General features: G+C 36.4%; 4 protein-coding genes across 5 annotated transcripts; 1 reads left to right on the plus strand and 3 right to left on the minus strand.

Annotated features, from left to right (window-relative positions):
• Nucleotides 1-259: 259 nt before the first annotated feature.
• afmid (arylformamidase) lies at nt 260-5,702 on the minus strand. Its single transcript, XM_020930369.2, has 11 exons — nt 5,438-5,702; nt 4,711-4,801; nt 3,637-3,741; nt 3,513-3,561; nt 3,352-3,437; nt 3,209-3,281; nt 2,711-2,808; nt 2,560-2,638; nt 1,860-1,995; nt 942-1,046; nt 260-853 (listed from the first exon to the last, which is right to left on the minus strand). The coding sequence occupies exons 1-11, from the start codon at nt 5,462-5,464 to the stop codon at nt 824-826; spliced, it is 879 nt and encodes a 292-aa protein (XP_020786028.1). The 5' UTR covers nt 5,465-5,702; the 3' UTR covers nt 260-823.
• A 123-nt stretch (nt 5,703-5,825) lies between these two features.
• tk1 (thymidine kinase 1, soluble) lies at nt 5,826-8,418 on the plus strand. Its single transcript, XM_020930396.2, has 7 exons — nt 5,826-6,030; nt 6,197-6,228; nt 6,987-7,100; nt 7,191-7,284; nt 7,391-7,480; nt 7,691-7,810; nt 8,136-8,418. Exons 1-7 carry the CDS (start codon nt 5,965-5,967, stop codon nt 8,310-8,312), a joined length of 693 nt encoding a protein of 230 aa, XP_020786055.1. The 5' UTR covers nt 5,826-5,964; the 3' UTR covers nt 8,313-8,418.
• Nucleotides 8,419-9,292: 874 nt separating this feature from the next.
• syngr2b (synaptogyrin 2b) lies at nt 9,293-15,917 on the minus strand. The gene is made up of 4 exons (XM_020930382.2): nt 15,593-15,917; nt 11,736-11,973; nt 11,123-11,259; nt 9,293-10,453 (listed from the first exon to the last, which is right to left on the minus strand). The coding sequence occupies exons 1-4, from the start codon at nt 15,701-15,703 to the stop codon at nt 10,217-10,219; spliced, it is 723 nt and encodes a 240-aa protein (XP_020786041.1). The 5' UTR covers nt 15,704-15,917; the 3' UTR covers nt 9,293-10,216.
• Nucleotides 15,918-16,046: 129 nt separating this feature from the next.
• Nucleotides 16,047-22,159, minus strand: si:dkey-93h22.7 (Fc receptor-like protein 5). 2 transcript variants are annotated; one of them, XM_020930392.2, is made up of 13 exons: nt 22,021-22,159; nt 21,933-21,953; nt 21,707-21,833; nt 19,713-19,888; nt 19,459-19,645; nt 19,124-19,227; nt 18,789-19,058; nt 18,023-18,331; nt 17,005-17,106; nt 16,892-16,919; nt 16,759-16,801; nt 16,626-16,691; nt 16,047-16,365 (listed from the first exon to the last, which is right to left on the minus strand). In XM_020930392.2, exons 1-13 carry the CDS (start codon nt 22,127-22,129, stop codon nt 16,267-16,269), a joined length of 1,641 nt encoding a protein of 546 aa, XP_020786051.1. In that variant the 5' UTR covers nt 22,130-22,159; the 3' UTR covers nt 16,047-16,266. The 2 variants fall into 2 exon arrangements, with proteins under 2 accessions (XP_020786051.1, XP_055017094.1); XM_055161119.1 differs by lacking the exons at nt 21,707-21,833; nt 21,933-21,953; nt 22,021-22,159 and adding an exon at nt 20,914-21,322.
• Between the last annotated feature and the right edge of the window lie 958 nt (nt 22,160-23,117).

The following is a 23,117-nucleotide window of genomic DNA, read 5'->3' on the forward strand; positions in this document are numbered from 1 at the left end:
TCAAAGACTAATATATATACATACATATACCTATAGCCTTATTGTCTGAGCGGACTTCTCTCCACAACAAACTTGGGTGTTATCTTGGCCTGCAGGAGGGAAATTCCATGGAAATTTAGGTTTTTTGGTTATAATTCTCCACAGTAATAAATAAATCATATCTATCTCCATGGGAAAGTACAGCTTAGCTAAAGTTCTACCTCTATTCAAATACTTTCATGAACAAAAATACAAATAAATACAATGTTAAATGCTTGTTTATTGTTATGATTGTCATAAATATGCTGATAAACATCATGGCACAATATATTATTTCTGATACATTTTCAACCAGCACAAGTGCATGAGGCTACTTTTAATAAAAGCTATGTTTTTTTTCAGCAACAACAAATACTTATATATACTATAGTGTAAGTGATTTGCACCAGTATCACTATAAGTCAAAGCTTTCACAAATTGTAGAAAATACAGTAAAATTCCCTGGGATAGTTACTAGCTATGTGTTTGGGCTACATTCATTTTGACATAACCCTGTACTGGTACAGATTATAGATAATATTAAGATTACAGACATAAACTTTTTTAGAAAAATAAACATTAGTCAATAAAAAACTTCTCTGATGAAAAAATAATAATCATTGTGATTACAAATAGTTAGTAACAGACAGCGCAGACAGTGACTACTTATAACCTTGAGACAGAGTAAAGATAGTTAACACTGCTAATGTGAACTCAAAACCACCTGAAATCTGTCTTTTGCATAACTGTCATTGTTCAGAGGTGTTTGTTAATTACAGATGGCATATGGCATTACAACCAGAACTCAGCACTTTCCCATTATCTTCAACAGAATCTGCAATAAGGATAAGTATGAAATCACATATGTTAAATTTATTATCCTTAGTTATATCAACAAATCGAGGCTTAATAGAAGCTTGTACCTTGGTCAAGTAGTACTCCCCGTCTACCAGGCGCTCAATAATGTTGAAGTGGTCTGTGTTTGGCACATCCTCCAGTGTCACATTAAGACGTGAAGCCTCCAACATCTACAACAGTTCACACAGTAGTTTAATTAACTGTAAAACATTAGTAACAAATGTAACTATGGTTCTATGAATCCGGGAGGAACGCCAGCAGCACCGCCCTCCAACAGTCAGTAGGGATTATTACATAGTAATTACATTTACATTTTATGTTTATGGACATTTACATTTGTCCATAAAAGTATAATAAAATATTTTATCACTTCACATAAAATTAAATAGCCAAAAGTGTAAACATGAATTAGTTCCATCTGAGTACTTAGTGGGGAGTCAACATGTAATCAAAATCAATTTTTTTTTTTTTTTTTTACACAGGAGAGCTACTTTTACAAAATGAAAGTAGCAGAGCTACTCCTGTTAGCAATCGCAAAATAATAACAGTGTCAGCTAGCCTTACATGAGGTAGTGTTAGCTATAAAACCCTTTTTTTAGTGCATCAAAAGTTTAGATTTAGAATGTTAATAGCTATATGATGCATCAAATTATAATTATTCAGTGTAGTATGCATAATTCATGCAACCTTTGTGAAGTTACTTGGAATGGAATGGAGAGGTATAAGTTGGAGACCCCTAGTCCAGTAGCTCTAAAACTTTTCACATATAACATAACAGAACTATTCCGGGTCTAATCTAGGGCTAAACCAGGTCTAAAAGTGGACTACAAGAAATTATCCAAAAGAGGGCAAAAAGTGAATGAAATGAACCTCAACCCCAAATTAGGCAAACCTACATATGGAAGAGCTGACCTAGTACCAACTGAGGGAGCTCAGTTGGTCAGTATTGTTTTTACTGTCGATTTATGATCAGAAGCACTAACTTTGTAGTATTCCACAGACTGCTTGCGAAACTCTGGGGAGTCATGTTCAGCCACAGCTACAATGATGTGACAGCCTGAGGAAGAGCTCTTCAGCTGCTGGACCAGCCTCGTGGGGCTGTTTCTAATGGCCACCTCTCTGAAAACACAACACCCACACAGCATCCTCAACACATTTAGAAACATACAAGACCACAGCAACCAAACTACTGCTATTCTGGACACGAACAAGAATAACACTGATAGTGTAAATATAAATACATTGATGAGATAAAAAAAAAAATCTAAACATTGACAAAATGTATGATCACACCATTTACTTAGGATGTGTTCACAATTGCATAAGCACCACATCAAAACTGGGACTAAACTGGAGCTAAAACCAGAACTAAATCTGATTCTGGAATAGGCCAAAACAAAACTAGGACTAAAATGAAACCAAACCAAATCTATATTAGGACTCAAACTGTAAAAGATAAAATAGTTGTAAATGCTTAACAACTGTATAATACTACATTATATTCTACGTAGGAGGAATTTAATTTTAAATGTAATTAAAGAGTATTAAGCATTTCTGGCAACATGGGTGATGGATAATGCCCATGTTGACAAAAGGATAATGATTTCATTACATCTGAAATAAATTAATATCCGCCAAACTTCAAAGCAAACACACTTAGTCCAAAAGGAACAGTACACTTACTCTGTCATTTTCAGAGGCTCATTGACATAGGTGGACACAATGGGTAAGAGGTCATAAATTCCACTGACGAGGAATGCGCCTGCCAGGAAAAAAATACATAAATTACTGTGGTAAAAACTGCTAATTTGCCAGGTTTTTATACCAAGCATACCTTTAATTTGTGGTGTAATGCTATACTGGGACCAGTCAGTGGACAGAACCATGGCAGCCAATTGTGCCCCAGCCGAGTGTCCACAGATGTACAGGCCACTTTGAGAGAAATTAATAAAATTGAAAAATGCATAGATGATTATGCTTAAAGATGCATTGAGTAACTGGTGGAGAGTCAGCCACCTGCTTTTCTCTGTGGAGCTGTTATTGTTTTGTCTGGAATGTTTCACAGTATGGCATTAAACCTTTCTATCATCATGGAGACCATACCAGGTCAGATCTGTGAAGAGGCAATCCCGCTCACAGTCAGAATGCCTAGTTTTCTAAGTATTTTTGAGCAATAAAACCAGCTTGAAAAAATACAATGTAGTTAATCTGGTAAATGTCATACTGTGGAACATTCTAAGCAGAGCAATGACATTTCCACAGAAATAAGAAGGTGAAAGACCCGCTACCGAAAAGTTACATAAGTAAAAAGTAAGTAAAAATCAATGTATACCTGATGTGTGAATAATGCTGAACAACAGACACCACACTCTTGCGGACTTGTGAAACTATAAGGTCCATATTACCTAAAAATAAATACTTAGTTTGGGCATTAAATGGAATTCAAATTTTATTAAGTTTTAAGTTTTGTTTTACCTTTAGGGGCAGTGTCATAATCTACAGCCACAACTACCACTCCTTTACTAATAAGTGGAACAGCCATAAACCCGGACTCCTCTTTGCTATCGACAAATTTAAAACATTCACATTAAAACTGAAGAACTATCAACACTTAACAAGATGGATTATAAATGTACCTGAGAAACTGCCAATACCCCCCATGTATATAAATAACCAAAGGCATATCTGTAACAGTATCATGGTAAAGTAAAGTTAGTAATAAGAATTGACATGATAACAAATGTCTGATAAGAGACTAACCCAGAGAATTAGTGCTTGGGATGTACACGTCCAGTTTTTCTCCATCACCTTCTCCATATGGAACATTTAGAAGGGTTTGAGCAAGAGCACGAGCTTTGTCAGTACCTAAAGAAAACAACATAGATCAGTGAGCAGTGGTTATTTAGTTCACTAAAAGGTGGAAGAAGTACTCAATTTTATTACTTCAGTAGAAGTAGAGATATTGAAGCCAAAACATACTAAGATAGTAAGATATGAAGATAGTAAGAGTATGACAGGAAAACATCTACCCAAGTAAATATATTAAAGTACTCATTTAAAAATGTACTTAAAGAGTAAAAAGTATAAGTATTTTGCGCGGAGTTTGAGATCTAATAAAGCTTCAGATGTAGTGATTTTTAAACAGTTAGTGAAATAATAGATTTTTTTTCCCTAGCTAGTTTTACTCATATTTTTGTTTGCTCAAACTATGACTTTGATACAAAATAAACCCTGCAGTGTTTTCAGCAGGTCTCACATAATAATAAAAAACTTTTCAGTCCTGTTAAAAAAAAGTTTGTGGCATAGAAAGTACAGATACTCCTCTAAAGAGTATTGAAGTAAAAGTAAAAAATATCCACTTTACTAAATCAAGTACAGATACCTTACACTTTTACTTAAGTACAGTTCTTTACTACTTTTACTTCATTACTTTCCACCACTGCCAAAAGTAATGCATCAATTATCTTAAGGCATTGAGAGTAACATTACCAAATATTTGATCACTGATCCTCTTTCTTCATCCCATCTTCAGTCCTTTCCCTTGCTATAATTGCAAATTTTTTCACTCATTTATTGTCAGCTCCAGTCTACAGAGGCTTGGGGCAGAAGCCTAGCTAACGAGGGGGTAGGTGGCTGAGTCTTTCAGCCACCTTCCCCCTCGTTAGCTAGGCTTTTTGAGGAGTACACTAAATAATAACAGGTCTCATCTATGATCATGAAGTAACTGTATCTCATTGTCAGCTGGCACTTATCTTTAGCTTGTCATTTAATATTCATCTGGCCTATTTATAATCTCAAACGCAGTGATTGCATTGACGCTTTGCAGAGACTGACCTTCCTTCAAAACCCTCTCGTGCGCCTTGATCACTTCGTCCGCGGACATCCTGTGGGACCACCGGCTGGGAGAGTACTGCAGCTCCAGCTCCTGTCGGAACCAAGAGAGAGGACTATCACCGGGCCGCCATGAAAAAACCAAAACCGATTAATGTACAGCGCATAAACAGCGCCACCTGCTGACAGCGTCGGCATCAGATAGTCACCTCCGACCACAGACCCTTTTAGCTTTTAAAACGCCAGGAATGTCTAGAACTGGGCTTTTAGTTGATCACTGGGTAGCTTACATTTAAATGGCCCATAAAAAGTAGATAACAAGAATAATCAGATAACCCAATATTCGATCTAAAAACACTTGACATATTATAGGATATTTAGGGTAACTAACATATACAATATATATCACATAACTGTTGATGTTATAAAAGTCAATCTTTAACTTAATTTCTCTTTGTCAGTTACCCCCATTTGCATAGGCTATTGTCCACAAGAAACCATATTTAGACAGAAATGTTCTGTTAACATGAATTTTCAATTATTTGATAACTCCAGAAATCAGATAATGATTAGGTTCTTTGTGTGCCTGTAATGCAAACATATAGCCATTACGTTACAAAGATAAAACCATTACCACCACCACCACCACCACCACCACCACCACCACCACTACTACTACTACTACTACTACTACTACTACTACTACTACTACTACTATATATAAACTTACGCCTTTATTCATCTCGGTCCAGTGCATGTTTTGCTGATGATAAAGCTTAAATGTAAAAAGTTAGACCAATTGCATGTACAAAAGTGGACCTCACGTTAATAATCAATAACTTTCGCAATAACTTCAACGTAAGTAAACAGGGGGCGCTGCATAACAAGGCCAAACAATACCACTATTTAAAATTTCCATTATTAATCAAAACAGTCTTGCAGTACGTCTCATTAGCATCCCACAGATTCCATAGATTAACCTTTGAGAACACTAATCAAAACAAAAATACAGCCATAGCCCGCGCGGGGTCCAATGGGCGTGGTTTAGGTGGTTTCCAGTGTTTTGTTTGGATAAAGTACTCACGTGACTGTCTCTTTCTTCATTTCTATTGGTTAGATTAGTTCCGCTGTTGATATATCCTCCGAATTTGTTAAGAGCGCGCCACATTCAAGCGCGTTAATGTAACTGTAAATACTGTACAACATTGTAAAAGCTTTTATTTTTTGTCTGTTTTCTTCACATTGTTTTCTTCAAATATGGACTGCATGGATTTCCCGAGAGTTTTCCCCAATTCTCCCAGAAAAGCGCGCGGACAGATACAGGTTTGCATCTTTTGCTGTCTGAAACTAGTTAAGAAGCGTTTTCTAAAACAACTACTAGATTATAATCCGCATTGATATGTCTTTAGTATGAATTTATCTGTCAAATTAACCAAGTAGTTCCAGTGTAGTGTTTCATTTCTTTTGCCCTCGTTCTTTGTCTTTGCAGGTCATCTTTGGACCCATGTTTTCTGGAAAAAGGTGAGCGATTCATGCGGGTCATATATATAGTACCCCATTTCAATTGATCTAACTATTGTCACTAGATTTCTGTTAATTTAAAGAAATGTGTCACTTTCCGCCAAGACTTCCCGCCAAATAACCTTCTATTGTTTCTCCAGCTGATGTCAGTAAATAATGTCACAAGTATATTTTTAATAAAATAATTGATTTTTTGGGGGGGTGTCAGATTTTAGTTTGTTGATTTTTATGCAGTAGTGGAAAGAGTGCTGCAAATTTGTACTCAAGTAAAAGTAGTTACCTGGCTAAAATTTACTCAATTACAAGTACTGCTTCCAAAAATTTACTAGTAAGTAAAAGTAAAAGTACATATTCATTTTTTTAGCAACATTTTAGATTGGTGTTTTTTTATTTGAACATTTTGTACACAATATGCATATTCTCTGAGTCGATCAGCAGGTGATGTGTCAGTTTAGGAAGGAGCAGATGAATCTGAAAGAGCTGTGGGATGAGGCAATTTGGACGTATGCAATACTCGGTACTTTCATGAGTTTAAATGTAACTAATTACTATTGCATTGCTATAATTGTACTCAATTACAAGTACAGGTTTAAAAATTTACTCACTTACTCACTTTACTTACAGTTATGTAAATATCAGTTACTTTCGACCCCTACTTTTATGCATGGTGCAAAGTAACAATTTTAATGCCTATTTATGTTATTATATAAAACGTTTATCTGTTTAGTCAAATGAGTTTCTTTTAATTTTCTATGCAGTACTGAGCTGATGAGAAGAGTACGGCGCTTTCAAGTTGCACAATACAACTGTTTGGTGGTGAAATATGCAAAAGACATTCGCTACTCTGAAACGGGCATGGCGACACATGATAAGTAAGTTGGTATCAATAATATACAAAAAGGTTGAAACTTAATTCCTCCCATTACTTACTTTGTCCTGTTTTTTGTTTTTTTTAATTCTAGGAACACTATGGATGCAGTGTCTGCAAACTGTTTAGCAGATATCCGTCCTCTTGCATTGAAAGCCTGTGTCATTGGAATTGATGAAGGACAATTTGTAAGTATGTTATGAGATAGAAAAGGTTTCACTGAACATTTTTTAAGACATTTCGACAGCCATCCAAAGTCAGTGACAATAATAATGTCCATCTTGTCCATTTCAGTTTCCAGATATTGTGCCATTTGCTGAGGAAATGGCTAATTTAGGAAAAGTAATCATTGTGGCAGCACTGGATGGAACCTTCCAAAGAAAAGTATGTATTTTTCTGTGACAAATGCAGTTGCAAAAATTAAGGCCCAAACAGAAACTCATTGTTGCTTCAGACACAATAGTATGCCCTCTGCAGACCACATGGACAGACTGAAAATTACAAGCTTTCTCCCTTACAACAATGCACATTTGTCTCTGTAATGTGATTTAAGCAGAGTATGTTGTGTTGATTGTCTTTTCTGTGCAACTGCAGGCATTTGGGAACATCCTGAATCTGGTTCCTTTGGCGGAGAGCGTGGTCAAGCTCCATGCAGTCTGTATGCAGTGTTACAAAGAAGCAGCTTACACAAAGAGGATAGGAGCAGAGAAAGAGGTGAGACAGCTTAATAATGGAAAAATAAAATATACATTATTGCACTATTGCATGTTCCACACAATAGCATTAAACTTGTGTATCTCCATGGAGACAAGCATGCAAGTTAGATCTGCTTGTGTGTTTTTCAGGGTTTTTGTCATAAAACACCTGTAAATACTAGATAGATCAGTTTAATCATGATACAGTGAAAGATTCTACGCAAAGCAGTAATATGTCCATGGAGACAAGCAGGTGACGGACCTTCTACCAGGGAGCATAGCACACTTTAAAAATAAAAATAAAATTAAATGGACATGGACATGAAATCACTCGTCTGTTTCAGGTGGAAGTGATCGGAGGAGCAGACAAGTATCAGGCAGTGTGTAGAAAGTGCTATGGAGGGCTGGTGTACAAGGAGAACAGTGCCCCCTTCAGAGAAGAGACCCCACAACACACCCTCAATGGAAAACTGCTGGATGCAAGCATTCCCCGGAAACTCTTCTCTGGCATGCACCTCTGAAAATAGGATATTCGTAATTTGAACAACTTTATGAATGAATTTAAGTGTTTTTTTATTTGCCTATGGAATTGTTTAAATTATTTTTTTAGATTAAAAATTGCACTAACGTCTTGTCTTTCATAATTTCAGTTTTACCTTATTTTATGTTAGCCATTAAAAGCACCTGGTGACTGTTTTGAAGCCTGTGTGTGTGTGCGTGCACAGTGTAATTCAACGCTTTCAAATGCTTTTGGAGACCAAAATAACCTGTTTCAGTTCTGGCATTCATCTTCTGAGGCTGTGCAGGCAACTAGAAAGCTTGACACATACAGAACAAATGCAATGTTTTAATTATATAAATAGACATTGCAATTACAAATGTATATAATCAAGGTCATTATTTTTCTTTTACTTTTCTGTTTCAGTCAAGGCTGGTAGATATAGTCTGTTGCATAATGCACTCACTTAACCAGTGTTGGAAAGGTGACTTTTAAAATGTATTCCCCTACAGATTACAGATTACATACCCCAAAATGTAGTTTGTAACGTAATCCATTCAATTACTTAAATTGAGTAACGTAATCTGAATACTTTTGATTACTTGATTTGCTGTAGAGAAGCAAAGACCAGGATATCTTCACATAAGTCTGCTAAGACAATGAAAAGCCCAGTCTTTACTTAACAGTATTAGAAATATTATTGATGGAAGAGAAGGAGACATGGTCCACGCAGCATGGTTTAGTTCTGTTAAATCCTGTTTTAGACCTGGTTTAGTCTTGGTTTAGACCTAGTTTAGTCCTGGTTTAGATCTGTTTTAGACCTGGTTTAGCACTGGTTTGGACCTGGTTTAGTCTTGGTTTAGTCCTGGTTTTAGTCCTACTTTAGTCCTGGTTTAGACCTATTTTAGATCTGGTTTTAGACCTGGTTTAGTGTCTGGCAATGAGTGGAATTACGGAGAAAAAAAAAGGAACTACCCTGAAATGTGAAAACAGGAAAATACCGCCGTGTAATACATTTATTTCAGCAAAGTAACTGTAATCCAATTACCACTCACTGAAACAGTAACTGTAACTGAATACAGTTACTCATAATTTGTACTCTGATTACGTAACTCCGGTACATGTAATCTGTTACTCCCCAACACTGCACTTAACAATGTACAAAACTGTGGTAAGGTACACATTGTTGTCCCCAAAGGGAAATTTGTCCTGCATTTTGCCCATCCTTTGATGCAATTGGGCATCTCCTCAGGAACACTGAATCCCAGTATGTATAAGTTGTCAAGTTGTTTGACAATTCATAAGGGCTATACAGTCTTTAGGAGCTTATACATCCTACAGACTTGTGTTCCTTGTTAATGAGTCACTGTTCAGTCAAATGGATAAGTCCTTTATCTACCTGCCCTTCATTCTTGACTACCTTTCCTGAGACGTTTAAGGGTCATAAAACCCAAACCATTCCAGCAAAATTCAATCATGAAAATTCATTATAACTTTCTACTCCAAATTGGCATTACAACACTATCACCCAGTGTACTTAATTTCATGCACCAGGGCTAACCACTTATTCTAGACCTCTTAAACAAACTCAAAAAGGCAATAATTAAGCCATTTAAAATGGCACTTTATATATTAATATGTAGAAAAGAACAAACAAATGTTTTACAAAAGTCAGGGCAGGTTGACATTTTTATCAAAAGCAAAATGTTACCTTTGACCTCCAGTGTAGACTAATCATTATCGTGTGTAGTGTCAGAGGATAAAATTCAAGTTACTAAACAGGCTTAACAAAACTCAACTCTCAGATGTAAGCATCCATCCGCAAACACAAACAGTGGACACTAATAGTCTTTTTTCATGGCCTCTACATAGTGGCACTGTCCACAACTATCCCAGTCAGTCCCTATACCCACTGAGGTGCCCTTGTCAATAGTTGGGCGGTTGATATCCAGAGTCCACCGCTGGCTGTATATTTGGGATGAAGGCGGGCTGGTCACTGGGGTAGGTGGAGTACGTGGTGGGGTTATAGGGTGTGGGGTTGTAGGATGCAGGTGCATAAGTTGGCGGGTAGGGGGCGTGCTGGTCTGATGGAGCTTCAGTGTGGAGAGTCATGTCATGCACCCCACGGCGGTAACGGCCCAGGGTAAAGTAGGTGAGGATACCCTAAAATGGGACAGTAAAGTTAGAACATTTTTGTTGATAAAAACTGAATATTTGCACTAAAGAGGTTCAGACATCCATGCAATACAAGGCTCTCACAAGAGCTTCTATATCCCTTATAATGTATACATAAGTAGGCAACTAATGCAATATTATATATGTCCATCTCCAGTTGAGATTATGAACTGTAAAAAAAAAAAAAATCTAATCTCACAATGACAGAACATATGAACTCTGAATTGAACACTAAAAACTTCATTAAATTAATATTTACCACACTATAGAGTCAAAAAACATTTAAACATTAAACTCCATTGGTTTAACATTAGGCTAATTAAAGAGATTTCAATTTATATTAAAAAAATTGTTTTTAAGAAGCAACAGAAATTTCTAAACTGATGTCAATATAATCTTTTGGATATAGGATATAGTTTTATTTGCATCAGGACAACAATATATTGACAAAGCCATAGGAAATGTTATGACTTTACATCATGAATTCTATTGAACACTTTTAATTCCCCTGTTGGCGTTGCACAAATCAAAAAGTGTCTATGTGATTTGTAGTGTACACTTAAAATATTTGCATGTCCAGCATAATGTACAAAAAACACTTCCTGTTTTAAACCAACTAAACCGGTTAAACTTTGTCTGTCTAAACAACAAACTTACCCAGGTAGCGATGGAGAAGAAAGAGAATGCAATAGTAGCCTGTGCGGCCTCCACAGGGATCCCAATGGTGACGTGAGTCCGAGCCCATTCACTGGCCAATAGGCAAAAACACACAAACCACAGGAAGGTCCACAGCCCTAAACAGAGGGAGATACGCTTAAAACAACACCACAATACAAAGAAAGAGCGTTCAGGTGTCCAGCTGCTGATATTGATAAGAAACGTCTAACAGAATAATAATCAAAACAATAACAAATTGATGTCAAGTGTTATGCTAAGTCACCTGGGGATTTTTTAAAAATAAAATGTAACCAGTTAAAATATGACAAAAACAAATTATTCTTGCCTTGTTTTGATTTAATAACAGTGTAAAGTTTTTGATAAAAACTGTTTTGATAAGTGTGAATTAAAGTGAATTCTAGAGATAATGACAATTATTACAACAGTCAAAAATAAATTGTAGTAAAAAGTAGTTAATTAGTCAAGATTATTTCAGACTACTTTTTGCAGCCCTAAATGGAATGCTGCCTTAAAAGGATAAAGGATTCAATTGACCAGAAATCTATAATAACACATTATTCCAAAATCATAAATGTAAATGTGGGCCTTGTACCTGAGAATGCAAGTTCACCCATGATGATGTATTTCCTGTCTGGTGCACTGCTCATGTAGGGCAGGTAAATGTCAAGCACAGTGAAGACCCCACAGGCCAAGAAGGCGATGACCCCAATGGCCACAGTGAAGTGACAGGCAGAGTCATTCTGGTTAAACATGCAGTGTGCCTCTGTAGACGTTGGGGGGTTAATGTAGCCCTCATTTGTAATGGTCCCAAACACCACCAAAGCAAAGATCTGAAGAGGACACAGAGAAATCAACAAAATTTACAACATTGTATAAGTTTTTATTACCTCAGATGCCCTTCCAAACAACTAGGTTCCTATGTTCAGTTGTAGGCAGGACTACGGAAAAGGGCTGTGAAATATTTAAATGAAATTGCAGTTTGCATGGACACAATTAGAAAGTCACAAAGGCTGTAATTTTGAAAGAACCCTAATTTCCTCCACAAGCAACAAAATACCTCATCTTACTCTGCATTAAAACTGCAAACCCTGTGGTTTAGATGTTCACAAGCATGTTTTGTGATTCTTCTATTAGTCAGTTCATATTTAATTTTTATCAATTCTTCTGGACGCATGCAAAATGTAAACTTTGAATAATATCCTTTATCATAAATGTGTGGCTCACATTGTGGACAGGCATTTCACAACAGCCAGTACTGTTGATTTCTTCTCCATCTAACCATGGACTAGTGATACATGTCTTAATAAGTGTAGTAGCCCCGGAGCTGCTCTGCTGTTGTCCACTCTGATTACCTCTGAACCATGTGACCTGTTTAAGTGCAGCTGCCTGACATGTGACGCCACAGATGCCACCAGCGTCTAATAACAGAGACCTGGACACAGAGGAGGATGAGCCGAGGACAACTATTTCTGTGTGAGAACAGGAGACCCCATCGAACTATAGAAGGGTCAAAATACAAAAGTCTATCCCAAAAGACCTACTGGCAAAAGTTTGGAGATTGTTAGAAATGTAATGGAATGCTTTGCTCATAAAACAAAATTAGTTATTAGTTGTATAATTTTCCACACTCCTGAATGTTATGCAAACATTTCTAGATCAAACAGTGTAATGTATTTTATTTATTTAACCAGGATAATCCCACTGAGATTTGGAATATCACTATGGGGTCCAGGCCACAGAGGAAGCCCTATTGTACTTAAGGTCATAAACACCCCCATTCTAATCCTGCTAAAATGTTGTACAAAAGTCAAATGCAATTTCTTTAACATATAACTAAATCATGTATAAATCATCTTTTTAATTTACATATTGCCAACTTCTACAGGAGTACAGTTCTGGAACAGATGGTTGCTCCTGAACATGAACGTTTAGTGACAGATGTCTGTAAATGGGACAAATATGCAAATGAGTGCAGAGCTGAAGACAATAGCACTTAATACTGTGGGGTTTTGAAAAGAACAATAAACACAAATGTAGTCACAACTCTTAAGTATGCTGAACCCTGATTCACAGAAATAGGACATACAGGTGTGACCTTAGCATTAGCATTTAAGAGTTTGATTTCTATAAACAAAACCTCAACTAATTTTGCTGAGCTCAAACTGTTAACAATTTCTGAATCTCCAAACTCTGAATGAATCTCTCTCAAAAAATCAAACAGTGTTTGGGGTAAATGGGGTCTGACCAAAACATATTTTACATAACTTTGCAGTTGCACATTCTATGGGGTCATTGTTATAGACTGCTATGTCCACCTTGAGAAAAATGCAAAAATTTTTCAAAACAACCAGTGACTACAATGACCACCCCTTAATGCCTGGAATACTAAACTATGCTGAAGACTACAGAAGAGCAAGAGAGGACAAGCTTTCCTTGTGCTAATACTGGGGTGGGAGATATGGTGAATAAAAGGATAATAGCATAGTCTTGGACATGTGCAAATTAGAATAATGAGCATAGCATAGCCAATAATAATTAGACATACTCAGAAAGGCTGCAAAAAGCTGGTTAATTAACATATAGAAACTTTCAGTGTAATTGTTAATACCCATACAATGATGTTTAATTTTACAATTTTTGTGCAATACTTGACCTCAACCAGCCATGTTTTAGTTTAGCATTATATCAAAAGTTATTCATTTTTGCCAATATCCCCTATGACTCAGTTAGATGACGACATAACCATAACTATGGTATAAAGAGGATCTCCACTCAGCTGTTCCTCTGTACTTGACTTTTGGATCACGACACATATTTGCAGACTAAACTGGCATGCAGGGAAAGTTGTATCATCTTACCTCCTCTACACTGTTTACCATAAACACCTCACATGTAGTTCCCCAAACAGACCAAGGGCATACATATAAAGTCCTTATATTTTAATTAATTAATGTTACTAAGTTTATGTTTAATATGTTTTTTAGTAAGATATGTAGATCTACTTCAAACATTAAAATGTAAATCATAGTTTCCTGTAAAATTTAGAGAAGATTTAAATAATTTCACTTTTGGTTGTCACATAATTTGTAGTCTAATGCTTCCCTTGTTTACCAAAGAGGTGGAACCAGGAAGAGTAGATCTACACAAGTTGTTGGATAATGATACTAATGTGAAAACTGAAATTGTAAGTCAGATTTATTCTATTTTGAGAGTCAGTCTTTTTCACAGACAGTAGCCATGGCCCTGAAAACAGTGTCCAGTTGGCCAGGCTCCTGGATAATGTTACCCTTGTGTTAAAGAGACTTATTTTAGTTTACACATCACACATCATATCACATTGAACCTCCAGAACCTAGCAACAGGTAACATAAAGCTGCTATTTGCTATTTGCCAATACGGTTTTACCTGGTATATAAAGGTTAAATAAAAAAAAAATTAAAAAAATACTTAACTGAGTCACTAAACCATCAAAATCCACTGAATGTGGTGTGTCTATCTGATTAACTGTCAGCGAAGGAGCTTTTTTGCTGCTGAATGACTGACTTTCATTTTGTGCTGGGCCTAAAGCAAGACCATGTAGTCACAAGTCAAAAATGTCAAAACAAATATTCTGGTAGGTAAGTTTAAACAGGCCTACAATCTCTGTGTATTGTGCAGGCTATATTCATATCCAAATAGCTCTACATTTGTGAAACTTTCCTCATGTTCTTAATTTAAACCACTATCATTTCATAGCCTATATACAGGCTTCTTTAGGTTCAAGATCTACTTTTGTGAATAAGGATACAGTTCGTGGCAAGGAGCTTTAACTAAAGTATAGACTATTGTTAAAGTAGTCAACTGATTTTATTGATTTATTGTTTTGTTTTTTGGGGGTTTTTTTCGACCCTATGTGATGGTGTCATACTCCCAGATATGGGGCAAGAGCCAGTTTTTCCCTATTGATAACACAAAAGCCTACATTCAGATGAAATATCCAAAAGGTGAATTCACAAATGCTGAACCTGATCATTTCTATTGGTGACTATAGACCCTAGAACTCGTTGTATTTCAACTAAAATCTGCATTTTAAGAATACAAATTTTAGCTGTCCCCATCTGGGTTAAATATTATTGGCCTATATAAAGGCGTGATGTCATCTGAAAAGCAGCAACAGCCAAAAGTATTTGCTTGTGATAGATTATTGACTATCTGTGAAGGAGTGTCTGTCTGAGCAGTGACAAAGCAGTGTTGACCTGCGCTGTCACCGAGCCGCTGTCACACACCAGCTGCTGCAACATGACGCCCGCGGGGACCATGCGGATAGTAGCTCGTTGTTCTCTGTATCACACAAGACTTGAGAAATATGTGTTTACGCAATTTCATAATTCAGATCAGCGGCGCACCTGTTCTCTCTCTCACGCGCCAGGGGAAGTAAAACTAACTTTCATCTTTTCTCGCCGCACTTACCAAGCTGAGACCCCGTACGATGGTCTGTGGCTGTCGGATAAACTTGTTGAAGTCAAAGCCCCCTCCTGCAAAAGATAGTCCGTACGCAGTAGTGTCGCCCTTCTCCTCCATGTTTTGTCTCCTGTCCTGGGGCAGCGCTCTGGCCTCCAAACTACAACTAAACTAAACAGTTTCTTTTAGCTGCTGTAGTGCTCAGCGCTGCTTGGAGGATCTGGAGAGGGGCCAGGAGCCGTGGGCACGCTCTGGATCCTGTGCGTTGCGTTTGGGCGGAGCCAATACCAGAGTAGGCCTACTTTACGTTTAACCCAAATAAATTACAAAGGTCATGGAAATACAAAAGAAATGGCTGGGACTTGCTGTACAATGTGCTTCACAGAGCAATAAAACAGTCGGCAAACATAATAAAAAAAAAAAAAAAAAAAAAAAAAAAAAAGATTGAATACTTCCAACTGCATAAGCACGTCCAAATAAATTGTATTTTTAGTTTCAGACAGTGATGCCAGATTAACACAAGTCAAAATACAAAGATAAACATACACTCACACAATTCTATAAAAGTTTTTTTTTTTTTCAAGTCTTGAAACAATTATATTTCTTATCACATATAGGGTGCTTCATTTGTTTAAAACAAATTCGCTCAATGATCCTGTTTATAGCTCAAACAGAGTTGTTCCTCAAGGCAGCAGAACTGGTTGGTCCTCCTCCTGTTGCTCTGACACATTTGTCTTCCTTGTTTTTAACCAAGGCCAGTCGTTCACAGAGTCCACTGACACCTGTACGCAGAATAAACCTTCAATTTGTGTAGCATATAAGCGTTTAATTAATTAATTTGTTTGTTTGTTTGCTTCATTTTTATTTCTCATTGTCATTTGTTTAAAAGAAAACAAATCTAAAATTATATACAACATCAGACACTGAACATCATGAAATTTTGCCAATTTGCGTGTTTGTTTCACAACTGGGCCAAATTTTAGTCAGAAGTTTTAAAATGTGAATGTAGTGTGTCTATATAGCTATTTAAATTATTACTTACCTGGTCAAATTCATCCACCATAGCTTCTTTCATATCTTCAGTGTCCTCAGTGAACTCAGTAAATCCCTTTACCAAAAATATGAAATGTACAATAATGTAATCAATTGACAAAATACATATAATAATGACTTACCAGATCCTCTTCGTAGGCTGCAAGCATTTTCTTCATCTCAACTCTGCAATAGAAAGAAACAACGTAAGAGTCTACTTAAGAAAACACTCAAACCTTATGAAAACATTATGAAAACATAGTACTTAAATCTTACCGTGGTTTAACATCATTGGTCCTTGGTCCTAAAATATTTGATTAGAATATTGTCAAACATGAGGAAATGAACAATGAAACTATATATACTGCATAACTGTAGTTGTATCTTACTGTATACAATGCCAATACCACAGCAGGTGCAGACCAGACCTATGAGAAGTGCAAAACTTCCAAAGACCACAGCAACCACCACATCAGGGATCCGATTTAACACTGTCAGAGCAAAGAATGAAATCATTATAAACATATCACGTGTAAAAAAAAAAAAAAAAAAAAAAAAAACTATTATGTCAGTTTTTCAATGCCACTGGCAATAACTTGTTCAATAGCATATAATATCATGACCCTACAATATGAAAATATACAGCCATGACATTTTGGTTCTGTTAAATGTCTCTCTCCACTCTTCACCCCAATTTCATGCTGTGTACTGTCCTCTAATGTTTACAATAATTCTTAATGTGGAATTTGGAGAAATTCAGTAGCCTTACTTTAAGGGCTTATATTACACAATTTTCTGATCTATGTTATAATGTGGTATCAGAAACATACCAAGAGATTTTACTTGTTTCATTCACTCCTTTAACACACAAACCCTGCATATTTAGGTTGAGTTCTTTTCTCAGATGGAAACAACTCCACCTTGTGATGTCATGTGATAATGCAGGAAGTGCTCCACTGTGTTTTTAAACTCCATACACCTTCACTACAATCATTTGGATGATTTCAGCCATGGAATTACTAATTTTTACTGAACTAAATGTAAAAGGTACCTGCTAACTTGAAAACTACCACTTCATGACATCGCAAGGTGGAACTGAGCATTTTGAGCTTCGAGGATGTAAACAGACTAATCATAAAGTGTAACTCAAACATATGTGTATGAAACAAAACACAATACCAGGTATGTTTTTGAGGAGGTAACACCCTTTTAACATGGTTTAAATCTCACAAGATTCAATTTGTGTAATAAGGACCTTTAAAGTAATTTGAATTCACAATATTAATCTGGATGTCAGTAGTTTTTACCAAGTTAACTTTGATTGTTTTTGTAACGTATACAAATTTCACACCTTTGACAGATAACTGAAAGAAGAAAATCAGTTTATAAACTGTATTAAAATAGTACCTTCTTTATCAAGATATTTTCTTCTGCTGGGTATTGTTTTTGTGTTGTCAAAAGTATCTGACACCTCACAGTGGTATGTCCCAGCACTGCTCCAGTCCACAGCCAGTAACAGGATTGATTGTTTTGGGGGGTCATCCACCACACGGTAAAAGGGTCCCAGGCCGTGAGGGAGCAGGGTCTCGTTCAGGAACCACTCAAACTTCACATGGGATCCTTTTAAGGGTTTGCAGTAAAATCTCACCCCGACCACAGCGTAGTTTGACCCGGTGTCATAGTCATAATATAAAGACACTGGGCCTTCCACTGGCACTGTGAAAATTAGATCATATTTGTCAATTTCATTAAGATAATATTATGGAACAACATAAGAAATGTTTTTCTAAATGTAGAACTCTAGAAAAGTTTTGTCTCTCAAATATATAAGTAAACCAAGAAGACAACAGTTTACTCCTTGGGTGGAAAACTGCGTTCTAGACCAATGTTTCATGGTTCAACATCAAAGAGAGAAAAGGGGTTATGTGGGCAGGGCTAAAGGTTCATTTCTGATGCATGATCTTCAGCATGTTTCAAAATTACTTGCCCTTTAAACCACTACAGTAGCAATGTTAGTTAGGATGCATGGTGCAACAAAACAGGAAATAATTAATTTTTTTAATGTATTTTTGGAAGTGTACCACATCCAGAATATCAACTGTGCCCAAAATGCTCTATTTTATTATTGAGATTTGTACAATTATAATTACAACTGGTTAAAAATGGAACATACCAACTTTCAGTTCCATCCATCTACTGTGTGCGATCTCATCTCCGTTTTCAGCTTTGCACTTGCGAAATCCCAGGTGCTTCCCCAAAACTATTGGGATTTTAAAGGTGGCATTTCTGTCTTCTGCTGTTACATTACCAATCAAGTCATCATAGTCCCAAAGAGTAAATGTGATAGGAGGAGTTCCGCTTAAAGAATGGCAAGAGATCAATGCAGAGTAATTCATATCCTCTTTCAGGACAGTGAAGGAGATGTCAGGAGTGGACACAACATCTAAAAAATTATAAAATTGATGTTATTTATAAAGGTCACTAATATTACAATTTGAGTTTGCTAACCTTTGATAGTGATCTGAACTGTAGAGCTATTTGACTGGAAGATGGTCTTATTGTAGGAGTTCTGAGCAATGCACATGTACAAGCCACTGTCTTTAGATGTAGTTCTGCAAAGACAAAATTATTAGATTTTTTGTGTTATAAGCTTATCAAAGATACAGAAGTAAGATCAAAATCAGATTTTGGTGTCAGTGTAAACGTAGCCAGTGATACATGAAACCATGCCAGTGATTTATTAAAAATGTAGTGAAAGCAGAATCAACTAAATATATTTAGCAATTATGATAGATTTACTTTTATTCATAAAACAAAAAATAATTATTATATATTAGTTTTACCTGTAGACTATGAGCTGGTTGTTATAAATATATCGATAATGTGTTTCAGTGATTTCTTCCCCATCGAGAAGCCACTTGTAGGTCACATAAGTTCCTTTCTTCACTTTACATTGTAGATCTAAAGTCTTGCCTTCAAAGAACTCAGTCTGTCCTGAAGTTACCACCACATATGCTTCCTTCACCGGCTCTGAACAAAAACAAATAAATATCTTACTTACTTTAAAAATAACTGATTGATTCTTGGGCTAACTCACCAATGACCCTGAGGTGCTGGCTGTGGCTCACTGTTGGCTCAATAGATGTGTTGTTCTGAGCACTTGCCACACACACCAGGTTTCCATCGTGAAATGTTTTGATCGAAATGGGAATAACTCCTCGCTCTCCAGCCAGAGATGTGGTTTCACCAAGAACCTTACCACCGTCACCCTCCCTTAAATAAAAAAAAAAAATCCACCAATCAATGAATAAACAAACACATATAGTCAGTGTTGGAAGAAGTATTTAATTTTACAATAAAGCTTCAAGTGTAGTGAGTTTTGATAAAAAATTTTGCCAACATTTTTTTTATCTGTTTTTAATGGCATATTTATGTTTGCTCAAACTATGAACATTTAAAAAAAATAAACCCTTCAGGCTTTTCAGCAGGTCTCACACAATAATAAAACATATTTTTACTCTTTAGTCCAGTTCAAAAATGTAGTGGACTAGAAAGTAGAGACACCAACTCTCAAATGTAGTGAAGAAAAGGTAAAAGTATCCAGTTTAAAATGTTTTTTAAGGAAAGTACAGATCCCTAAAATGTATACTTAAGTACAGTACTTTACAGTAAACATGTTTAGAAATGGAAAAGTTTTGACAGCCATCCATAAGTCATTTTCAATCTGAAGATACAGACTGAGAAGCTAGAAATGTACTTATATGTATCTGCAATGTTTTGAGTGAACTTAAAGGTTGTATAGAGGATTTACCAAGGAATGAGAAATCCAGCGACTGTTTGTCCTTTTCAAATGTTGCGCATGCGTGAAACCACCCCCCCTCGCCCACAGCTCCCTACGTAGAAACGCCTCCTCCCGCCTCCTCCTTATGCCAGAAACAGGTTTGTTTACAGCCGGTGCGCTGCACATGACTTGTAAACAACTAACTACAGTGTTGGTTAGGCAAGGCGGAGAAATGAGGAGCGGGGGGAGCGGGTGCGCGGACATTTCGTGCTCTGAGAAGAAGTGAGGAGCAGGGGGAAGAGCGGAGCGGGGAGCGAGGAGAGGAGAGGGGAGCGGTGCAGAGAGGGGTGCACGGAGATTCCGTGCGAATGAACTAGCTACAACACGCAGCAGCAAGCGGACTCTTTCTTTGCCTTGAAAATTACGTTTTCAGACATAGGATATCGCATTCGTGTCCTGAAAAACGTTTGTCTAGCTCTTGGAAATAAAGTACATTTTCATAATAAGCAGAAGTGACCTGTCCAGGAGTAATTTGGCGACCAGTGCGTCAGTCTTTAGACCCTGCGTCTGCTTCAGTCGCGCCATCGCTGGAATGAATCTCCAAGAATCACCTTAGTTTGGCTTCGTTGCTTTTCCCCTTATCTTCTTCTTTCAGCGACCTCAAAAACGGACTTTCTTTTGCGGCTAACTGCTCCTGGATTCTTGTCTGCCATTGTAACAAACTTTGTGCTAACTGCGAGGAAGATATAGGTTAAAAAAAACGCTAAGAACTGTTGCGTTGGTGGAGTAAACAGCGTCTGTGCGTCTTGTGTCTGTGGACTGCGTGACAGGCGTACGTAAACCACGTAATGGCAGCGCGCAGGCAAGTCAGTTACGCTAGAAACGTAGGGAGTTTGATTGACAGCCTGTCAGCTAACAGATAACAAGGCAGTGTCGTTATCTATTGGCAAATGTTTAGCCCCACCACGTCCAGAGTTGATTAATTTTTATTCTCTTTTTTCTGGTCATCATAATTACAAGGCTACTTCATCTCTATAATCTATCATTGACAATTTGAAACAAAAAAAAAAATCCTCCATACAACCTTTAAGCAGAAGGTAGAGGTCATAAGGTTTTAACAATAACTAATACTTCTCTTGTACATTTTACCAGCAATGCTATTATTACAGCAGACGATTGTAATACATGTTGAGATGTATTTGTGAGAGGAGACAGTTTCACACTAAATTAAATATAACATTAAGTTTTGTGACATTTTGAAAATATTCTACGTCATAAAGGAATTACAGCATATTATAGATTTCACTCACTTGAACAGCTGCAGTAGGATAGTTTCATTTCTGGGATACACATAAAGTTCACAATAAAATTCCACTGCCTTCTTCAGAAGGGCCTCATGGGGTCCATACAGCTGAGGTTTCCCCAGGACAGGAGGGTCTTTACAAAATTTCAATTACAAAAATGAAAAATATTCTGTAAAAATTCTCTTTTAGCTCTGAACATCATAACCTAAAATGAAATGAGTGTAACACCTACCTTCATAACATAAGCCCAAACCTGAAGGAAAAAATGTCAGTGAAAAGATGTTGCTACTATGATAACTGAAAGTGCAGTGTTTTCTTACCCACAATCACCATGAATAAAAGATGAATAATCATATCCTTAAAGTTACGACAGATCTCTACATAACAAACTGTTTCTGAGAGCAAAAACTGAAGCGCTGTTTCAGACATGTGTGAGTTACTGATAGTGAGACGTTGTACCTCCCTGCTTAAGGTGGAACAATCCAACTCCAAATTCAAAAATATCTTTAATCAACATATTAAACAAATTAAAAGACCACACACACGCTTCTATATCTCATCAATATGTGCTGTTTATTACAAAACACAAAAACATACATCCATAACCATGAAGATATAAACATATATATCTGTGATTATAAATTGTTCTTCATCAGACTGTAACTTCAGAAAACTGCAACAAAAACAGTATTTTGTTATGATATGTGGGTCTGGCTGTGATATTAAGAGAATTTTATCTGGAACTGATTCACTCATTTCTAATTGCAGATGATTTCCTTTTGATTTTGTTTTGATCTTGGTAAAAAAAAATGTGGTTTGAAGCAGAGTTCAGACATAGGAGGAAAAAAAATGAACTTTTGTTTTTTTCTTATTGCCCGACCCAATTGATATGTGTGTAAAACTTTATGATAGAGACTAATAGATGTTCACCGAGAAATTCTACATTCTCAGAGACAGCCACTCTTGTCTGTTTGTAATTTAACCACATGTTGATCACTGAGTTTTTTCTTTTTTGTTTGTTTGTTTCTTTTTTGTGAATCAATTCATGGTATGGATTTGTCCTGCCCCAAACAAAGTGTGTATGTAGGCATGTGTGATATGTTTTTTGGACATTGTTGCTCTAGAAGGCATTAAGCAAATATTAAAACATATTTTCTCTTTACCTGGTTTTGATTTTCTTGCAGGGGACCTGAATTAGATGATCGTGCAGACATGGGATGTTCAACTGAACTACAATTCAAAAAGAAATTTTTGGTAATACACAGTTATGTATGTGTGTGTGTGTATATATGTATATATATATACACACACATTATATATATATATATATATATATATATATATATATATATATATATATATATATATATATATATATATATATATATATATATATATATATATATATATATATCAT

The sequence above is a fragment of the Boleophthalmus pectinirostris genome, unplaced genomic scaffold, assembly GCF_026225935.1.
Source record: "Boleophthalmus pectinirostris isolate CB_2022bp ecotype Guang Dong unplaced genomic scaffold, ASM2622593v1 HiC_scaffold_342, whole genome shotgun sequence".
NCBI lineage: Eukaryota > Metazoa > Chordata > Actinopteri > Gobiiformes > Gobiidae > Boleophthalmus > Boleophthalmus pectinirostris.